Raw genomic sequence first — 21,954 nt, 5'->3', positions numbered from 1 at the left:
GCGCAGCATGCAATCATGCGAATGGTGCATAACACTAAGCATGACAATATCCTGATCAGCATAGCAATATCCATGTATAAATATAAAATGTGTACCATAGAACAATGAGCCAAATCAAAGGTACACAGATCAGGTAAGGTATAAAAAACCCTAGGTCCTGAACATAATAAATAACATGATTGTGTCACTACCCCTATAAGCATGTATAATCAGATAAGGGTCCCCTCGGGGCGGTGCGATGGTTAAGACATGGGGTGTTGCAACATGAGGTCTTGGGGTCAAAACTCGGCGTGACAGAGCATAACCTCCCCCATGTCTTGGCCATTTGCACTAATGGCTAGTAGCCACCCGTGATTTACCTCCTCCGTGTTGGCCTAGGGACGGGTTGGCGGTGGCGCTGGGGGCGAGCGAATCGCCTTTTGCCACATGTATAATCAGATAAGGTATAACATGATGTGCGTACAAATAAACAAACAAGCATGTAATAGATCGGGTAGTGATCAACCGAAGTAAATGAGAAACACAATCATTGTTATATGTTAAAAACATTATTATGCATATCAAATGACATAAAGTCAAAAGTACCCGCCTCCAAATAAAAAGGTCCAAACCGACGTCGAGATGCTCGTCTCGCGTCAAAGTCCTGTGTCACCAATATATATATTTTTAGTTAGCTACTCTAACAAAATCAAATAGCTAAATCAACTACTTATCTAACAAGAACCCTAATTCACACATAATTCATTATACCTAAATTAACCATTCTTGTTAACTCTGATTCCAACTTCACAGAACAGTACCTCACCTTCTGAAATCCACCTTAATGCTCGGATCTCACTTCACAGCCTAGATCCACCGAACAGCACAACCTACTGGAATCTTTCCCTCACTGATATCAATCGAATCCAGCAGGATGTCACTGATCAAGCAACAACCTTCTAGTCTTTGCCAACCCTTCTCCTTGAACCTGAACAACACATGTATGAAACGTTAGGGCACAATGAGGAGATGCCAGTGAAGAATCGGTGAGAGAAAGATCTGGTGGTGGCTGATATGGTACCTAGTGCAGCAGCAAGAGGAAATCTAGGGCACGAAATATACCTCTGGCGTTGGGCATCGATCTAAGGCAACACCACACGAAGGGAACTCGGGTTCCAGCGAAAATTTGACAGAGGATGCTCGAGTCACGCTCCCGGCTCCCAGCGATCTAGGGCACGGCCGAATCAGCCGGTGGCAGTGGCCAGTGGCACCATCCAACGATCGGCCACGGAGGTCGGCGATGCTCTACCAGAAGAGAGGAAGAGATGGGGAAACAGAAGCTTGGCCGGCGTCGGCTGTGGTGGCGATCGGCGTCGTCGCTCGGCGAGGAGGAAGAATCGGGAGGGCGGCGACACTGCTCAGTGCGGCGGACTCCAGGGAGATTAGGGCAGAGCACGGGAAGAAGAAATGAAGAGGAGGAGAAGAAGTGGCCGAGGGATTTCAGGTTCGGCGAAGAGATGAAAACCGCAGTGTAGCGGTTAGGGCAGATCGGTGTCGCGAGGAGGGCTCGGGAGGAAAGGCACGGGGCGCGTGGGTTCGGCGGGGAAGGAAAGAATAAAATAAAAGAAAAACAAATAAAAGGAAAAGAAAAAAAATAACTTTTCCTCGCTTAAATGGAGTAGCCTAAATAGGCTTTCCCGGGCCCCGCTTTTACCCCTGTTAATTCGTCCATACGAGCTCCGAAAAATTTCCAAAAATTTTGAAAAATTCCCTTATCATTATTCGCCATTTTTTGATATTTTACAGCTTCACTTTCCATCTATTATTGAAAAGCCACATGGTACAACATATGAATATGGGTGTACACATAAATGGACTAAACAGAGTATATTTGGGAATTTGCCATATTGGTTTAGTCATTTGATACATCATAATCTCGATGTAATGCATATTGAGAAGAATATTTTTGATAATCTGATAAATACAGTGATGGATATCAATAGAAAAACAAAAGACAATCTCAATGCACGAAAAGATATGCGACTCATTTGTAAAAGACCCACTCTTGATGTCGATGAAAATAGTAGGGGATCAAAGCCAAAAGTAGTTTATACACTAAATAAGGATCAGCGACGCATCCTATGTGAATGGTTGAAATCTTTGAAATTTTCATATGGGTATGTCTCTAATCTTGGAAGTTGTGTTTGTATGAAAGAATACAAGTTAATTGGTATGAAAAGTCATGATTGTTATATAATAATGCAAAGACTGATTCCTATTGCTTTTAAAGAACTCTTACCACAATTTGTATGGGGAGCGATTATGGAGTTAAGTATTTTCCTACATGATATTTGCTCAACAGTTTTGAGACGTTCACACATGGAGAAGTTAGAGAGAGACATTCCAATCATTTTGTGCAATTTGGAAAGGATATTTCCATCCTCTTTTTTTTTTATTTTATGGAACATCTTTTGGTTCACTTGTCATATGAGGCCAAAGTTGGAGGACTTGCCCATTTTCGGTGGATGTATCCATTTGAAAGGTAGAATTTATTTTTTCTATACTTCGACTCTTTGAATGCAAAAAAATTCCTAATTTTGGATTATATATTGATATTTTATATAATTTGTTATGTTACCAACAAATTCTTATATCATTTGAAGAAAAAAGTGAAAAATAAAGCACGAGTTGAAGCTTCTATTGTTAATGCATACATTGTGGAGGAAGTAACAACTTTTGCATCATATTATTTTGAACCTCATGTTCATTGCAAAAGGTGAAGAGCGGACAGAAATGATGAGGGTCCTATTGATCCAAATGTGAACTCTTTTTTAATTTTTAACTACCTTGGTCGACCAAGTGGACCATGTAAACAAATATATTTAACTGGTAAAGAATGGCGGGCAGCGTAGACCTATATTTTACTAAATTGTCCAGAAGTATCGTCATATTACGAGTAAGTATATATTTTTATTTTATTTTTTAAAATGTCTAAATTGTTTGTGTAATAATATGTTTTTTGAGTAGGATATTTCAAAACTTATATTCTGAATTGTCGACACAAGAGTTTGATCAATTTTACGAAGAAGAAGTTGTTGCATGGTTCAAATCATATGTAAGTAAACAAACTATATTTGGTTGATACATATGCATACTTTTAACAATTGGTGTTTTGACCTTAGGTTCATGGTAATCAAGCTCACCTTAAGCAAGAATGGCTAATCCATCTGTCATGGGTCCAAAATCATTCGTACGCACTTGGCCAGAATATTTCATAAATGGATATAATTTTCATACTCAAGAATATGGAATGGGAAAGAATACCATGAATAGTGGGGTGTGTGTATCGTCATCCAATGAAGGAGGTGCAAGCAATGATTTCTATGATTTGTTGGATGAAATTATAGAAGTAGAATACACAGGGTCACAAATGCAAGTTATATTATTTATGTGTCGCTGGTTTGACCTTGTCAGAGGGATGAAGGTGCATCCACATTATAATTTGGTTGAAATAAATCATAAGAGATTTTAAAAGAGATATGAACCATTTGTGTTGGCACAACAAGAAACTCAAGTATTATATTCTTCGTATCCTAGTTTGAAATGTGATAAGATTGATTGGTGGGCTATTTGTAAAACCAAAGCATGAAAAAAAAATTGAGGCACGATGGGAAAACATTGCATATCAACAAGAGGAAGTTGCAAACATCTTTCAAACTGAGGAATATTTTATTCCAACCTTAAGAGATCCCAGCGGTGTAGTGATAAACGTGGATACAAGTGAAATTGATGATGATGAGGAGGAGGAGGAGGAGGTGGTGGATGATAATGATAATGAGGACTTTGATTTTTGATGATGGGTAAGCTTTTTTTTAGCTTTTTTAAAGGTATTTGTCATATTTTTTTACATTGGTGGTACTAGTTTTTTTACTAGCGCATTTATCTTTAATATGTAAATTTACCAAACTTATAGCTCACTAAGTTTTTTATATACTATCTCATTTATAATTTTATTTATTTTATCAGTTAATATATTGTATTTGTTCCTACATGTCATTAGAGGTGACATCGCATATTCTTTCCCTCTTCTTCTCTAAGTTTTACATAAAAATGGTAAGTTTTTAAATGTTCTTTTTTATGCATCAAATTCGTAATTTACTTTATCTTATATTGGAATTTTCAGCATATATTTCGCCGTGGTGGGCGTAGAAGGAGATCACAGGATCAAACTAATTCATCACCTGCCAGTGTACCTATGTCACCCCCTGATCAAGCAGGACCATCTCATGTACCTTCTCCACCGACTTTAAATTCGCCGCCGCCAGTACCATCGCCCGTGCCCACAGATCTTCCTGACTCTGCAAGAAACTCATTTGCCGAGTTTAGGAATGATAGAGCTTTTTTAGTCCCCATCGGAGATTCGTAAGCACTATAAAATATTTTATGTTATTATCTATCTTAATTATTTAACATTTTTTGTTTGTAATTTAATGCAGATTCGAAAATCCTGTACAAGTTGTTCACGAAATTAATAGAATCGTGAATAACCATTAGGGAGGAGAATTGATGACATATTCAAGCACTCCACCGGCCACAAAACAACTATGGTGAAGCGAGTTCAAAGTATATTTTCTTCAGTTTAATTCAAATTTAAAGTGAATATATAATACATTATTTTTCTTCATTTCAGTGGTTAAATAATTGGGACCCCAATGATGAAATGGAGATTCGTAGAATTTTAAAAAAGAAATGTGGTGATCATATCAGACATGTATTAAGTCACGCCAAGAGTCGGGGAAAAAAGCCAAATTTCATCACCGAAGAAAATTGGGAGAGGATCACCAACTTTTGGGAAACGGAGGAAAGTAAGCAAAGGAGTAACTTGAATAGAATGAATCAATCTCAAAATTCTGGTGACTCATCTGCTATATATACGAGAGGCTCCATTAACATAGATGAGCATAGATGGAAATTGATAATTTTTTAACTCTTACAATATTTTTTTATCTATATCAAATTATTTCGTTATTTGTAATCATGTTTTTTCAGACCAAGGAGATGGGAAAGGAGCCCTCTTTCATTGATACTTTCACCCGCACTTTTAGGAAAAAAGATAATACTTGGAGTGGGACGAGAGCAAAAGAAGTAAAGGTTGTCATTATTATTTATTTGATCTTAATATATGATTTTGATTTTAGTAGTTAAATACCTTCGTTGTCTTAATATTATAAGTGTTTCAATTATATCTAATCAATATTTTATGTCTATTAAAAATTAGGAAAAATATGATAAACTTGAGCTAGCCCAAACATGTTCACAAGCTGGTGGTGTCGATAGTTAGGGGTCGGAGGACTTTGTTGGCAATAATTTGAGTTTATGGTTGGAAGCTAGTGGAGGGCCAAAAGGGGGGAAGGATATTGGGGATGAGTTCCTTAAGTAGAACCCAAAGAATAGTTGGAACATCTCCCTCCTCACCAGCACTTACGACCCAAGTAAATAACTTGACTGAAGAGGTTAGCAATCTAAAGGAAATGTTATTGCAAAGAGACCTAGAAAGGGTGCAAAGAGACCTAGAAAGGGCACAAATGGAGCAATATATGAGAGAGTTGCGCCGACAACAAGATTTTATCATGTGACACCTTCAGTTGAGCTCTGCTCTAACTCAGATTCCTCCGTATGACGATGATGATGATGGCAGCGAAGATAATGATGATGGTGGTGATGATTGTTCATGATTTTAATTATGTATGATGATTATTTGTCTCATAATTAGTGTTTTAAACATTAATCCATGGCTTGTTAACTTTTCTAATTTTTATTTTAATTAATATTGTTAATTTATTTTTAACAGGGTTGGTGAGGCGAAATATATGTCAGAGAAAAAAGTAAGTATTAAGTAGCACACCCTTAGTTAATTTTATTTGAAAATAAGGTTATCATTCTTTTTATAAATTTGTTGAAATTTGCTACTACAACATTATTAGTTCAAATTCTGAATTATGATTTGAAGTTTCCTAGCAACCAAGTAACCATGAGTACTAAAAGATTAGTATAAACTAATTGACCTTAACTAGTTTGTGTTTTTTTCCATTAGAGACATTTTCATATGATAAGAATTTTAAGAATACATCTCATGCTCTCCATGTCATATGAAATTAGGATATTTGTAGCTATTATTTAATATGGTGAAATAGGTTGTATCATAACAATTTGATCTGGTAAAATAGATTGTATCATATTTACGATACTTGTAGTTAGCTTCAAGGTACTTCCTATAATTTAAGTTATCATTGCTATGAAATGGATGGTTCATACTAGCTTCAAGGCGTTTCTTACCATTTAATTTACCATTGCTATAAAATCATGATTAATGCTCTCAATATTTTTTTGATTAAATGATTATGAGCCATTTTGCTATTAATTGTATAGGAGTTTTTATTTTCTCATTGCAAAGTTATCGTATAGTCTAATTATGGGGTGTTATAAATACTAAAATACTTTCTTCTTCCAATTTAAAAGGGAGTACATGATATTGGTAAACTTATAAATGTTAAGGAGATTATGTCCTTATATTTTTTTGCTCGTTTCACTTTGTTTCCCTTGATTCTAGTTTATTTATCATCATAGGTTTTCACTTTAGCATCTTAAATTACTACTATGTAGAGTGAGTACTTACCATTATTATCTATTAGAATGATTTGCTTACATGAGATTGTTAGAATTTAAGTAATTATCTTCCTTGTTATAAATGATTTACTTTATTTGTTTGTTTTTATGCAGGAAGAGAATATTTGATAGGGAAGAAAGTTTTTGCAGACCAAGAAGATGAGTTGTATCTTAGTTTTTTTTATTTTAAATCCTTATTTAACTTCTTGGATTGTTAGACTTGTATAACTTTTGGAGTGTAGAACTTGTATATTATTTGGAGTAGCTGGAAGAAGAATGATCTTGTATAACTTGTTGAGACTTTTGAATTTATTGTGTTGAGACCTTTGAATTTGTTGTATTATGATTTGATTTTATTTATTAATAGATATATGTGAAATAGGATGTGATAATATTAATTAGGATGCGTTGAATGTATATAATGTGTTATTTGAATTTGTTGTATATATGTATGTATGGATTGAAATGTAGAAATAAATTGTTGCTGGATTTTTTTTTTTTGATTTAGGGACGAATTTGACAACGAAAATAATTTGTCACAAACTTATCGTAATTACTGTGCATCGATAATTTCACGACAAAATTATTTTCGTTCCCAATTTCGTCCCAAAATCTGGGACGAATCTGTGGATTCGTTCCAGAATCTGGGACGAAATATGGGACGAATGATTCTTTGTTTCAAATTAAATCAGTATTTTCGTTGCCAATTCATCGCAAATTTTGCAACAAGATTAATATTCGTTGCAAAGATTTGGTGAAAATTGGCAACGAATTTGACAACGGAAATCTAGTTCGTTGCCAAATTTTGTTGTCAAATTAGGGACAAAATTGGCAACAAACATAAATTCGTCACTGATTTCGTCCCCAAATTCGTTGCTAAGTTTGCAACAAAGTAAATATTCGTTCCAAAATTGTATAGGATATTGCGACAAATAATATTTTTGTTGCAAATTTGACGACAAATTTGGGGACGAAAATATTATTCGTCTCCAATTTCGTCCCCAAATTTGTTGCCAAATTTGCAACAACAAAATATTCGTTCCAAAAGTTGGCAACAAGAGGTTTGGGACGAAAATATTTTTCGTCGCAGAATTCGTCCCAAAAAATTTTGCAACAAAATTTTTTTATAAATTCGTCCGAACAATGTATTTTTTGTAGTGTTTCAATAGCTCTTTTATGTATATTCAATATATACTTGGGGGCGAGCGTGTTCACCTTTTGCCGCAATATCTACTTATAGTATACCGTTTCTCCGCATTGAAAGATCGTGTGTGTATATATATATATCATCTTGTACATTCAATTTCATATATACAAATTCAATTCAATCAGTATTATATTTGATTAAGTCATGCAATATGTGAATGTATCTTTGAAGTTGAACAGAGATGCATCACGTACGTGTTGGATAACCTAATGATCCATCATTGCAGTTCTCAGTATTCTTGTAGTTGATCTTCCTGTAGAACCAAAACTTTGTTTCCGAGTGTGTTGCGTTGCGTGTGCAGTCTCCCTTTGTGTTGTAGAATGAACCTAATTAAAATTCCTGACGTATATGCAGATGCAAGGGCTGATGTGAATGCATGGAGAGGTTGAAGTCAAATGGTTTGACCGTACCCCCATCTTTCGCCCATCGTCTTTATCTTCTCGATCCCTGAAAAGTCAGCGACGACGGTAATTGCTTCAAAACAACCACAACCGCTGCAATGATCAGCAGCACGCATGCAGTTGTTTGTATAGCAAAAGTTCTAGAACGCGGGCGGTTAAAGCGATGAGAAAGAACAACGACGAAGAACATCATATTTTTTATTTTTTCGCACGCACACGTTTGAAACTGGCGTCCCGTTATTGTTGGACATTTGTGGATTCGGCATTAATTAGGAAAGCATTATAAATGACTGCGATCTGACGCTTGAGTTGGTTGACTTGGCTGATAATATTTTTCATTTATATGTATAATATATTATGTATATTCAGATAATCACCAACGGGGGTTGGGAAAGAGTCTCCATGTTAATGTTAATGTTAATGTGGGAGTATTATAATATTTAAATAGTATTAATATGTGGATATTATAATAGTCATATGATATTACAATCAATGTGAATGAATGTTATAATACCAATACATTAACAAAAGTTAAATTTTATAAAAAAAAATAAGAAAATTAATTTTAGGCATAAAAATAAAGATAAATGAAAGTGGATGTGTTTTAATAAAAAAAACATATTAATATAATGAGTATATGACATGTGAATTTTATGATTTTTTTTTAATAAGATGATATATATTAACGTTCAAATCAATAGGGATATCTTTACAATTAATATGGAGAGGAATAATACACACACCTCAACGTTCAATTCTTTGAGTGCAATTAATGAACAAAATTAAAAAAATCATTTAGTCATGTGAGTGCAAACATATTTAATTATTTACAAAAAAAATTAAAATATATTTATTTATTTAATATAAAAAATAAAAAAGAATAAGTGGACAGTGAGTATCCACACATATAAGTGTTAATGTTAAAATGATGTGAGTATGTATTAATAAAAGAGAGATGTTAATATAATAATTATGTGATATATATTAATCCTTAAATTAATATGGATATCCTAAGATTTAGATTAATGTAAAGTTATGTTTACTAATGGGAATTGCATGCAAATTTTCCCTTTAGATTAACTCCAGGTTGTATGGAGAGTATGCATGTACGTGGCTTCCTCTTGATAGTTCTGTACCGTCTAATTTGATCTTGCCATCAATTGATTAGATTGTCTTAAGAGATTCGATGGGACTAGTCAAATTATACACACAGATTGGGTCAGACAAACTAGTTGGTATGATCGAATTGGTCAGTCCATTCAAATTTTTCTGCTGGGTCTGTAATGTGAGTCAGGTCAAGTTATATAAGTAGTCATAATTTTTACAATCATGGTATAATGTTGCCATGATTATTTAACTATTTTTGGCGTATAATATCTTCTCAAAAGATTTTTTTTTTTAAAAAATATTCTATATATAGATAGCTATCTCAATCATATAATTACGTTAGACAAGTTTTAAATTTTAAAAATTATTAAAAAAAAAAACTTAATCGGGTTAGGGGATTGCAACGAGTCAACCTCAATTTAGATTGATGTTGGATTGATTTAAGATTGGTTATAGTATAAAGTTAGGAGATTTCATATTCAAGGCTCTAAAGACAACGCATAATCACTTTCATAAATGTCATCTTTTTATTTTTTTTAATGATAATTATAATCACTAAAAATTACGATCTAATATGTCATCATTGAAAGTAAGCATTTTAATGAGATTTTCAAATTATCCTAGTCTTCGATATCGCCCGATTGTCATTATTACTTCCACTAGAAGCAAGCCGAGGAAAGAAAATAAAATCCTTTCCATTGAGTTTTTGTTTCATAGCTATCTTTATAACCTAAGCAAGGATAGTCAGCTAATTTTGTTGGTATTAACAAATTTTATTAATATTTTGAATTCTTGAATTAACTTTTTTAAATAAAAAAATTGTTCCTTTTTTAAAGAAATAGAAAAAATAACTAAGATATTTGAATCTTAGATCATGATAATCTCTTTCATATTTCTAACCTACCATCTGTATAAACAAACAACTTCTTCAATCTTTACACTCGACGTGGACCTTAAAAAAGTTGATTTTTTCATCCCACAAAATTTCTACATACTTTACGTGCCTTTACAAAAACCACACGTCCATGAATATCTTAACATAATCTAGAACCCTGAAAGAAAATAATGAAAATCTAGAACCACATGGTCAAAATATAAATCTTGTCAACTAGCAGGCTAGCTAGGACATCAGAACCAATATACCACCTTAATTATGAATTGTACACAAATCATTGAATCCAATCTTTTTTAGGTGGAGACATGGGGAGGCCCTTAAATTTGGAACCTTCTTCTTTAAATACTAGATTTTGACCAAATCTGAACAATTTCGGCTGCTCGCGCTACAAAATCCAACCGAGCGCGTAATTCCAATCTAACAAGTCAACGCGAATCCTTGGCTGACAGATATCACGAGAGGCACCTCATGGAAAACACCAAACACATTGATTAATTAATCTATGACCAAGTTTCATTTTTTACTCCTACAAATTGCTAATTTTTTGAAAAAGCTCCTCACAATTTCAGTCCAAATCCAAATGTCTCCTCCTTCACAAATTTCCGCCTGATTAAATTATCAACTCCAGCCGCAAGTTGCCCTATTTAATCTTGCCACTTCCTCCTGTTTTCCTGACTCATCAAGCAGCGGAGAAACGATGTCAAAGTTTGCAGCTCTGTTCGTCGTGGCCCTTCTCTTGCTCAATGGAACCCTCAGCCGGGCAGCAAGACCTGCGCCAGCAGATCCGAGCAGTAATGGCCGACAACTGCAACCGGAGGTCTGTGTCTGTGTCTGTGTCTGAGAGTTTGTGCAGAGGAGTTTCTCTGTTTTTATTAAGGTGCATGGTTTTGATCTTAATTTTGTGGAACAGGCAAAGGAAGAAGAAGAGTGTGGGGGAGGAGAGGAAGAGTGCCTGATGAGGAGAACTCTGGCGGCACACACAGACTACATCTATACTCAGAACAAGCAGCCTTGATATGATAATCTGTAGCTAATTCACTTTCTCTGGCAGTTTATACAATTTTTTCTCCTCCCTCCCTATTCAGAGCCTTTTGTAGATCTGATTGTGAATTTGGTTGTTCCTTTTTGTGTATGCAAAAATATCAGAAAAAGATTTTGTGCTAAAAACATTCCAGACCTCTCATGCTCAAGGAAAGTTCAGGTTGCTTCAAACAGATTAATCTCCCAAAACATAAGAAATAGCTCAGATATATTCATTCCCTTCTTATTCAATGCCGCGGTGATAATTCCAGTGTTCAACTTTGTTTCAACCTTTTAATTATATATTGGGTAAAAGTAAACAAGTTTTTCTGTATAAACTATCAGAGGATGATCTTATCCGAGTATTCTACTACATTCTCAAATTAATTATTATATTTCGTCGCTTAAAAAGAGATCGGTCAGTTCATCAATTGATCCGGTTGAGTTCAGAAGACGGGGCTGAGTGCCTTCAGTGGCTTATATATATTTTTATATTTTTTATTTTATTATGAAAAATAAATATATATCATCAAATATGTACAATCATATAAAAGTAATTATGAAACCCCTTATATTATGTCTGATTAACTGTTGGATTTGGAAGGGGAATCATGATAGCGTACATGTGCTAACTCGTGTACCATCTCTCACTCTCTCTGCGACGCATGCTGGCTACCTACTCATCCTCTGTACAAGGTATCGAAACTAAGGTATCAATCAGTATTGTCCATGATCATCTCTGTCCATATTACTTGTGTCTCAGCATCATCACTGTCCATGCTCTATCTTGCATCCTTTATCAGTGGGTTTCTCCGCACCCTCCATGTCGTGTGCCTCTATCATGTGTCCGTGAACCACAGATGACTCCAAATACTCCCTACCAATCTCCTCCTACATCATGAGTCGAGGACCGCCGGATGTCATATCTAGGCCCCATGAAATCACTTTTAGCAATTGACCAACTATCAACGGATTTGATGTGTCTTTATCATAAGTCGTTTGCTGCGGACTAGATAGGCTTTTGTGGTGGGACTATGAACCCTCATGAGATTTTTGGCAAAGCCCTAGCTATAAACGGATTTGATGTTGTCCTTACCACGAGTCATTTACTGCAGACTAGATAAACCTTTATGGTAAGTCTATTCATCCTCTTGGGCTTTTTGGCAAAGCCCCAGCTATAAACGGTTTTGACGTGTCTTTACCGTTAGCTGTTTGTTGCGGACTAAATAGATCATTCTAAGGTGGATCTATTCACCTGACCTTTAATAGGCTGGATATGAGTTAGGTCGGTTGTCGTCGATCGACTATTGTAGGGTTGGTTCTTCGCAAATCGAGCAACAAAAGGGCTTTGGAACACTCAGTAAGTGTTAGAAATGTGAATAAAAAATAAGAGGTGGAAGAATGATACTTTATTGTGAATGAGTTTTAGTCACACATTGGAAGTTTCATGGCCCTAGTGTTGGTTTATATTGTTTCACATGCATGTATGATGTGAACAAATGTATGGGGAGACGCTCTCTCTCACGTGTGGGTCCATAGAGAGGGGGTGGTGTAAATGCATGGCTCAGATTGCACTGAACTAAGTTGACTCGCGTGTGAGCATGACCTGCGCGTGTCTAATGTCGGACCGGTCAAGACAAAATTTGTTAATGGGGATTTCGTAACCTTCCAGATAGTATGGTCGACTATTGAGGGCCAACAATTATCGTTAAGCCTTGGGCATTGAATGACCTTTACTCAACATTCAATGTAGATGATAGATGGTGCACCTAACCAAATTGACTTATGTGCGAATACGACCTGTGCGTATCTAATTTTGGACCGATTGGGACAAATTTGTTAATGGTGATTTCATAACCTTCCAGATAGTAATGGTCAACCATTCAGGGTCGACGACTATCATTAAGCCTTGGGCATTTAATGACCTTTACTCGACATTCAATGCATATGATGGATGGTGATCCTATATAAGGAGACCATGGTCTTGGGTAGGAGAGAGAGACACAGAAGCAAAAGCTATAGCAAATAAGAGAATCTTAATTCACCTTTATTTCCCAAATCTTCTCTCTACCATATATTCCCACTTAGTGGTTTGCTCGTGATATCAATCCGGTACTTTCTCAGTTCTCCAAGAACAATCAATGTTTGGTTGTGTACATGGTTCTGTCGTTGTATCTTGAAAAATGGACACCCATTATAATTTCAAATCACAGCCGGAGGAGGACGAATATGTTTTAAGGAAACTATTTGAAGTAGGTCTCAGCATCTTCTTTCCTGCACTCGGACTAGGGAGCCTACACTCAAATTCGGGAGTACGTGCTCAGAGTCGGGAGTCTTCACTCGAGAATCAAGAGTTGCCAGTCGGACTCAACATTCGGGAGTCTACACTCGGGTATATAAGGCAACCTAGTTTTTCAGCCAACTCAGCTATTCCAAGTAGCTCTTGCTTCATTGCTTGGTCATCTGAAATTATCAGCTCAGGTCAACTCAATAGATAAGTCTGAATTTAGATTTTGGAAATTTAGATCTTTTTTCTCTATCTCCAGCTACAAGATTTCCTAACAATCTTAAAACATATTCTTTTCTATTGAGATGGCCATAGAAATTGTTGAGATGCAACAGGCTCAACGTGTAAAGGTCCCCTCCACTTGATTAGAAATGTTCCAATAAATTATGAGGAAAGGCTAGAGAAGTTCACTGGGTTGAACTTTAAGAGTTGGCAGTAGAAGATGCTCTTTTACTTGACCACTCTCACTCTAGCTCGATACTTAACCAAGGACACTCCCAAGCATGTTGAGGATGGTGATGTTCAGAGCATCAGTGCAGTGGAGGCATGAACTCATTTTGAGTTCCTATGTTAAAACTGTTGGAACCCCAAGGTTGTTTTGGTGTGATCAACAAATTAAGTTAGGTCCTGTGTGTTTCTAACCTTATGTCTAAGTGTGCAGAAGCTTAGGAGCACAGGAAGTCGAGTGGAAGATGCAGCTAGCGTGAAGGACGGCAGTCCGAGGGACGAGGTGCTGCGGAAGAGTACACCGGCGGACGAGAAGGAAGCGTGCGGTGATTCCGAGGGACGAAAGCCGGAGCGGAAGATTGCTCGGGGAGCAAGAGACGCAGCTAGCGAGAAGGATGGTACGCGGTGCGTCCGAGGGACGAAGACTGCGGATGAGTACGCCGGCGGATGAGAAGGAAACACACAGCGATTCCGAGGAACGAGAAATCGGAGGGAAACCCGCTCGAGAAGACCGGAACTTGGGTTCGGGTGAGCCCTATTCCGGATAGCAGAGATCACCCAATCAAGCGAATCCGGAGCAGAGGACCCGGACGAAAGTCAACCAGAGTTGACTCAGCATCCGGGGTGCCCAGAACTGTCCAGGGCGCCCGGACCAGCCCGGGGCACCAGGACCAGTCCGGGGCGCCCGGACAAGCCCGGGGCGTCCGGAACCCTTCTGGGCGCCCGGGAGTCAGTTTTTGACCGGATCGAGCTTTGACTCGATCTGAACGTTGGGAGATAAAATTTATCCCCTCCCAGGGCGCCCGGAACCCTTCCAGGTGCCCCGACTAAGGCTATAAATATAGCCTTGGTCCAGAAGCTTTGAATCAACTCAGAAATTTACATTCCAAACACTTGTGCTCTTCTGTTCTAGTTTAGCTTCTGTCTTTTGTGCTTTCACTGCTGTAAGAGGCTTCTCCGCCTGAAGGAGATATTTTAGTGCACGTTCATTCCTTGGATTAACAACCTCCTTGGTTGTAACCAAGTCAAGTTGTGAGCCTCTTCTTTCTACTTTTTATTTACTGCTAATTTACTTTATGCAAGTGTTAGCTTAAGAGTTCGAGAATGGTTGTTATTTTTTTTACAGGCTATCCAACCCCCCCCCCCCTTCTAGCCGGCCACAACGATCCTACAAGTGGTATCAGAGCCGAGGCGCTTTAGGAGGACTAACCGCCGAACGAAGCAACGAGATGGATGGACCAAGCATCCACCCGTCGAAATACGATGGGATTTCGCCTCCTGGAAGAATCTGATGCAGGTATTTTTTACTACAGACTTTGAATTAACCTTAACAATGGAATCTGGCTATGTAGCTCCAGAAGGTAAGGAAAAATGTCAATGGACAAAAAAGGAGCAAGCTGAATTCGTGGCGAACGGCAAAGCAGAATACCATCTGCTAAGCGTTCTTCCACCTCAAGAAGTCAACAGGATCGAGCGCTACAACTCAGCAAAGGAACTTTGGGAGAAGTTCCTCGAGCTGCATGAAGGTACGTCCGAAGCCAAGCTCGCTAGACGAGATCTGCTTCGCAATCAGCTCACAAGCCTGCGACTTGGGGAAGACGAGACAGTCGTACATCTGCACTCTAGAATAAAAGAAATAATCACCGGACTCACGAATCTCGGAGAAAAGGTAAGTAACCGAGATTCGCTCAGGTACGCGTTAAATTCGTTTCCAAGAAATTCGAAATGGGCATCACTAGTAGATGCCTTTTACATTTCAAAAGATTTAGAAAAAATTTCATTAGAAGAATTTTTCTCGACCTTTGAAGTGCACGAATCAAGATGTGCAGGTACGAAGGAGCCCAAGAACAACGTCGCCCTCAAAGCCTCGAGAGACGAACCCGAGTCGGTGTCTTCTCTCGACGACGAGGAAATGGTAATGATGGTAAGAAGATTTAAGAAAAACTTTGTAAATCCAGATCTACTAACCATCCGTAGGGGAAGAAGAAAAGGACAATCCGCTGCTACCACTGCGACGAAGAAGGGCACGTCAAGGACAATTGCCCCAACCTGAAGAACAAGGACAAGCAGAAGGGTAAGAAGCCTATCCAAAAGTGAAAGGCCCTAAAGGCGACGTGGGACGATACGTCGTCTGAATCGGAAGTCGAGGCATTCTCCGGACTCGCACTGTTGGCGAGTCATCAAGATGACAACTGCGATTCAAGCTCTTCCGAGATGAGCATCGAGAGCATCGATGAAGGGGGAGCTTCGTCAGAAGAAAGCAGCAATTCAGGGGGAGACACGGACAACGAACTCGACAAGGTAAGTCAGGTACGTTCTCTTCCTCCCGACAAACTTTTTAAGTTTGTTAAGTTATTAACCAAAGACTGCTGTAAATTAGAAAAAGAAATAAAAAATTTAAAAATAATTTTAGCTAGATCCTGTCCGTTAGAAGAATTAGATAAATCAAAATTAGAAAATGAGAAATTAAAATCAGAAAATAAAGATCTGAAAATTCAAGTAGATAATTTGAAAAACTATGCATGCTCATCTAATTCTAGAAAATTTAAAAATTTAAATTGGTATTATAGATATCACCCGGGATAAATTAAGAATATCTCTAGAAAATATGTCCCTAAGAAATTTTTAATCAATCCAGTAGGCTGGAACCTTTATTGGGTTCCGAAATCTTGCTTAGTCTAAGTTTTAAAATTAAAATTAGCAATTTTCAGAGAGAAAATTAAACAATAAATTTCTCTATGAGACTTTGTCTAAGGAAGTGGTTGTTGCTCCAATAACCAAGAAGGTCTAGTGCCTCGCCACGACCTGGAAGCCAAAATATTGAAATAAATGTTTAATTAACTTTCTGTCAAAGCATTAAAATTAGAATTACTTAATGCTTTCAAAGTTTTTCAAATATTTTTATGCTTAGGAAAATACTTTTACTTGAAATTCTTACTCATAAAACCTTAAGTTAGGATTTTTTTAAAATAATTTTTGCAAAGACCTAAATTTTTTTTCTCAAAAATAATTTTTTTAGAATTTTTTTTCAAAAATCATTTTTTCCTAAGTTAAAACTTTTTCCTAAGTTAACACTTTTTCCTGAAACTAGAAATCTCAGCTTAAAGTACTTTTTTAGAAATATTTTTTCTAAGTCTTCAACCCTTAGATTTTTTTTTCTTGAAACCCCACTTTTTTTTTTTGATCAAAGGGGGAGAACGGTTAGTATAAGTCTAGGGGGAGGTAGACCAAAATATTAACTTATTTTATTTTTACACTTAAATTACAAATTAAGTTAATTTACTTAATTTTATTTAATGTCTATTTTAACCCTATCTTAACTTGGGTTGATCACACCAAAAAGGGGGAGATTGTTGGAACCCCAAGGTTGTTTTGGTGTGATCAACAAGTTAAGTTAGGTCCTGTGTGTTTCTAACCTTGTGTCTAAGTGTGCAGGAGCTTAAGAACATAGGTAGTCGAGTGGAAGACGCAGCTAGCGTGAAGGACGACAGTCCGAGGGACGAGGTGCTGCGGAAGAGTACAATGGCGGACGAGAAGGAAGCGTATGGTGGTTCCGAGGGACGAAAGCCGGAGCGAAAGATTGCTCGGGGTGCAAGAGACGTAGCTAGCGAGAAGGACGGCACGCGGTGCGTCCGAGGGACGAAGACTGCGGATGAGTACGCCGGCGGACGAGAAGGAAACACGCAGCGATTCCAAGGGACGAGAAGCCAGAGGGAAGCCCGCTCGAGAAGACCGGAAGTTGGGTTCGGGTGAGGCCTATTCCGGATAGCAGAGATCACCCAATCAAGCGGATCTGGAGCAGAGGACCCGGACGAAAGTCAACCAGAGTTGACTCAGCATCGGGGGCGCCCGGAATTGTCCGGGGCTCCCGGACCAGCCCGGGGCGCCCGGAACCCTTCCGGGAGCCCGGGAGTCAGTTTTTGACCGGATCGAGCTTTGACTTGATCTGAATGTTGGGGGATAAAATTTATTCCCCCCAGGGCACCCGGAACCCTTCCAGGCGTCCCGACCATGGCTATAAATATAGCCTTGGTCCAGAAGCTTTGAATCAACTTAGAAATTTACATTCCACACACTTGTGCGCTTCTGTTCTAGTTTAGCTTCTGTCTTTTGTGCTTTCACTGCTGTAAGAGGCTTCTCCGCCTGAAGGAGATATTTTAGTGCACGTTCATTCCTTGGATTAACAACCTCCTTGGTTGTAACCAAGTCAAGTTGTGAGTCTCTTCTTTCTGCTTTTTATTTACTGCTTTTTATTTACTGCTAATTTACTTTATGCAAGTGTTAGCTTAAGAGTTCGAGAAAGGTTGTTATTTTTTTACAGGCTATCCAACCCCCCTTCTAGTTGGCCGTAACGGTCCTACAAAAACTACACCTTCAACTGTCTTGCAGATTCATTGTATGATGTGTATAGCACAAAAAGAATGACGAAGGAGCTGTGGGAGTCCTAAACAAGAAGTGCAAGACAGAGGATGCGGGGGATAAGAAATTCATCATGGGCTGATTCTTAGACTACATGATGGTTGATTCTAAGATTGCGATCAATCAAGTTTAGGAGCTTCATGTGATCTTGCACGAGATCCACTCAGAAGGTATGGTTCTGAGTAAAACCTTCCAAGTGGCAGCAATCATTGAGCTACCTTCTGGTTGGAAGGACTTCAAGAACTACTTGAACGATAAGCGAAAGGAGATGAACATAAAAGAACTCATTGTTAGACTTCAAATTGAAAAAGATAAGAAAAATTCAGAGTGAAAGTTGTTCTCTTAGGGTACTGTGAAAGCCAACGTGATCGAGCATGGTCAAAACATAAAATGGAAGAATCCCAAGTCTTCCATACTTAGAGGAGGCATAAACAAGAAGAAATTCTTTGGGAAGTGATTTAACCATGACTGAGTCAGTCATAAATATTTGGAGTGCAAAAAATAGAAGAACCAAGAGGCCAACCTAAACAAGGGACCAGAAATGGATGGCCTTTGTGTCATGGTCTCTGAACTAAACTTGGTGTGTTTAAATCCGCGTCAATGGTGGATCGATACCAGTGCCACCAGATATATCTGCTACAACAAGAAACCACTCCATAACTTTTAAGAAATCAAAGATGGAGAGAAAGTATTGATGGAGAACTCAACAATCTCATATATCATGGGCTAAGGAAAAGTGGTGTTGAAGCTAACCTCGGATAAGGAGTTTACTCTTAACAATGTACTGTATATTCTGGAGATTCGAAAGAATTTAGTGCCCTAATCACTATTGAGCAAGTATGGCTTCTGCATTATTTTTGAGTCAAACAGAGTTATTCTATCAAAAAATAGAATGTCTTTAGAAAAGAGTTATGTGTAGGATCGAGAAAATCGAGAAATGCTAGAGAGGGGGGGGGTGAATAGCGCTCGTGACTTTCGCGTTTGTTTTAAAACAATTGGAGAGAGTAAAGGCAGTAGAATAATGAAAGAGACAAAAGAACAATGTTAAATTGACCAAGATTTATTTGGTTCAGAGCATGTGACGACTCATACTCCAAGGCCCACACGTGAGAGTATTTTTGTTGGGCAAATACTAATCAATCAGAAAGTTACAATGGATGATTACAATTTGAACACAAGTAAGTTGAACAAAATAATACCAGCGACTTGGAGAATTAGAACTTTAGTGCAGTCATTGTCGGAGAAGCTTTTGGGCATTGAGGATGTATTTACTGAGTAGCACGAAGAAGAGAAAGTTGCTCAGAATGTTGTTTTAAAGCCACTGGTTGAAGGCTTCTTTTATAGCCTATTCCGGGCGCCTGGATCCCCTCCCGGGCGCTTGGACCATGTTGACATGGCATGCTCTCGTAAAAACCTGATCCAACAAAGGTTATCCACTTTCGGGCTCTCGGACCACCCCTGGGCGCTCGGACCGTGACTTAGGTCCATCCAATCAGCATTCTCCAGCTTGGCGAACAGATCAAACTTTGACGGTTCGGGCGCCTGGAGCACTTCCGGGCGCCTGGACCACCAGGGCGCCTAGCTAGGCACCCTACTCAGGGTGAGGCCTTCCCAGGCGCTTGAATCCCCTCTGGGCACCCAAACTGTCTTTTTCCAACACTTCATTTTTTGTAAAAAAGATTTAGTCCAGACAATAAACAATATATATAAAACATGAATTTAACAGCCTCTGATTGTACGGTCCTAACTTTGAGTTTCGCTGAAACTCTAGGTCGTACCAACACTTACTATTCCTTCTTCGGGGGATGTGTCCTCACCTACTCCTCTCAGGAGAAATTATCTTTTCTCAGAATGGTCCTCTAGATTGTCTAAACTTTTGCTTAGCGTCCGAGACTTCAGGACTTTATGTTGAACGTCAGATCCATGACCCATCCAGTCTTCCACCTAGTGTCCACGACCCCTAGGATTTTTACCAAGAGTCATCGACTCTAGGATTTCACCTAAAGTTCTCGACCCACCAAGATTTCACCCAGCCCCCTGGACTAGGACTTCGTTGCCTAACCGCACCTAGGACTTTCCACCTACCTAACTGCAGCTAGGACTTTCCTTTACCTAAGATCGCTTAGGACTTTCCTAAACACTTAGTCACACTTGTTAGACAACTTAACTTTAAATCCTTTTCCATAATCAAAACTTAGGTTCGATCGCCTCGTGCTTTCTGCACCAACATTATGTAACCAAAGGGCTATTCAAGCTCAATATAATGACGATTACACCTAAGGTTAATAAAATTGTAAATTCTTCTGTTTATATACTTAAGTCTTTGTGTTGTGGACAACGAGAATAAATTAAATGATACTGATAATGAGAAGACCTTGATTACTTTGATATGTATTCTCTGGTGTTGAGAATAATTTCCATTAGAGTTTTGTTGGCTATTACTACTCTATGGAATCTTGAAATACATCAGATGGATGTAAAGATAACTTTTTTAAATAGGAATTTAGAAGAGGAAATTTACAAGGAACAATCTGAAGTATTTTTGTACCAAGACAGAATAATAAGATTTGTAGATTGGTGAAGTTGTTATACGAATGAAGTAAGTACCAAAGGAGTGATATGAGAAATTTGACAATGTCATGAAGGAATGTGGATTCAATATCAATGCATGTGATATGTCTACATGAAAGTTACAAAGAATGACTATGTCATCTTGTACATATATGTAGATGATATACTTATTATTTAGAGTAATGATAATATAATCAAATTCATTAAAAATATGTTGAACTCAAGATTTGATATAAAAAACATAAGCTTAGCTGATGTGATTCTAAGAATCAAAATTTTTAAAATAGTAGAAGGACTTGTTTTTAGTCGGTCCGATTACATGGACAAGATTCTTGAGAAATTCACCAAGGGTAATACTGTGTTAGCACAAATGTCGATAGATACTTATTAACATCTATTAAAGAATCGAGGAGTAAGTATCACTTAGATAGAGTACTCTTGAGTGATTAGAAGTCTGATGTAAGTTGGATATCTAACATCAAAGACTTTAAGTCTATAAGTGAATATGTATTCACTCTAGGAGGTACAACCATTTCATGAAAATCTTTTAAGTAAACCATAATAACTAGATCCATGATGGAATCTGAGTTTATAGCTCTTGGAAATATGGTGAAGAGGCTGAATAACTATGATAATTCCTAGAGGATATTTTGAGATAGCCAAAATTAGTGCTGGTAATTTATATACATTGTGATAGTCAATCGACAATTGGTCAAACACTGATATGGTAGCAACTGTCACATGCGTAAATCAAATTAACAATTTCAAATCAACCAATACCCTTAACCTACACTAATGTAGCATAGTAGAGGGTCTGGGCTGTCTTTCTTGCGAAATGAGTGGCAGGATATTTATTTTAAGACCAAGCCAAATAAGGGGGGTTTTCGTTTGGGGGGTTTGTTCTCTAAACCTAATACAATAAATGAAATCCTAACTAACCAACAATTATGAACCC

The 21,954-nt window shown here is 37.8% G+C and overlaps 1 protein-coding gene across 1 annotated transcript; it reads left to right on the top strand.

The window, feature by feature from the left end:
• The first annotated feature begins 10,872 nt into the window (after positions 1 to 10,872).
• On the top strand, positions 10,873 to 11,424 carry LOC121984134 (phytosulfokines 3-like). Its single transcript, XM_042536979.1, has 2 exons — positions 10,873 to 11,072; positions 11,166 to 11,424. The coding sequence occupies exons 1-2, from the start codon at positions 10,953 to 10,955 to the stop codon at positions 11,268 to 11,270; spliced, it is 225 nt and encodes a 74-aa protein (XP_042392913.1). The 5' UTR covers positions 10,873 to 10,952; the 3' UTR covers positions 11,271 to 11,424.
• Positions 11,425 to 21,954: the final 10,530 nt, after the last annotated feature.

Source organism: Zingiber officinale, chromosome 1B (genome assembly GCF_018446385.1).
Source record: "Zingiber officinale cultivar Zhangliang chromosome 1B, Zo_v1.1, whole genome shotgun sequence".
NCBI lineage: Eukaryota > Viridiplantae > Streptophyta > Magnoliopsida > Zingiberales > Zingiberaceae > Zingiber > Zingiber officinale.
The sequence above is the reverse complement of the archived record's forward strand: the minus strand, read 5'-3'. Positions and strand labels throughout refer to the sequence as shown.

What these genes read in the sequence shown, in the direction of transcription:
- LOC121984134 (XM_042536979.1), top strand. Translation starts at nt 10,953, where the DNA reads ATGTCAAAGTTTGCAGCTCTGTTCGTCGTGGCCCTTCTCTTGCTCAAT. An exon ending in GCCGACAACTGCAACCGGAG is followed by an intron (nt 11,073 to 11,165) that starts GTCTGTGTCTGT and finishes TTTGTGGAACAG; the next exon opens with GCAAAGGAAGAAGAAGAGTG.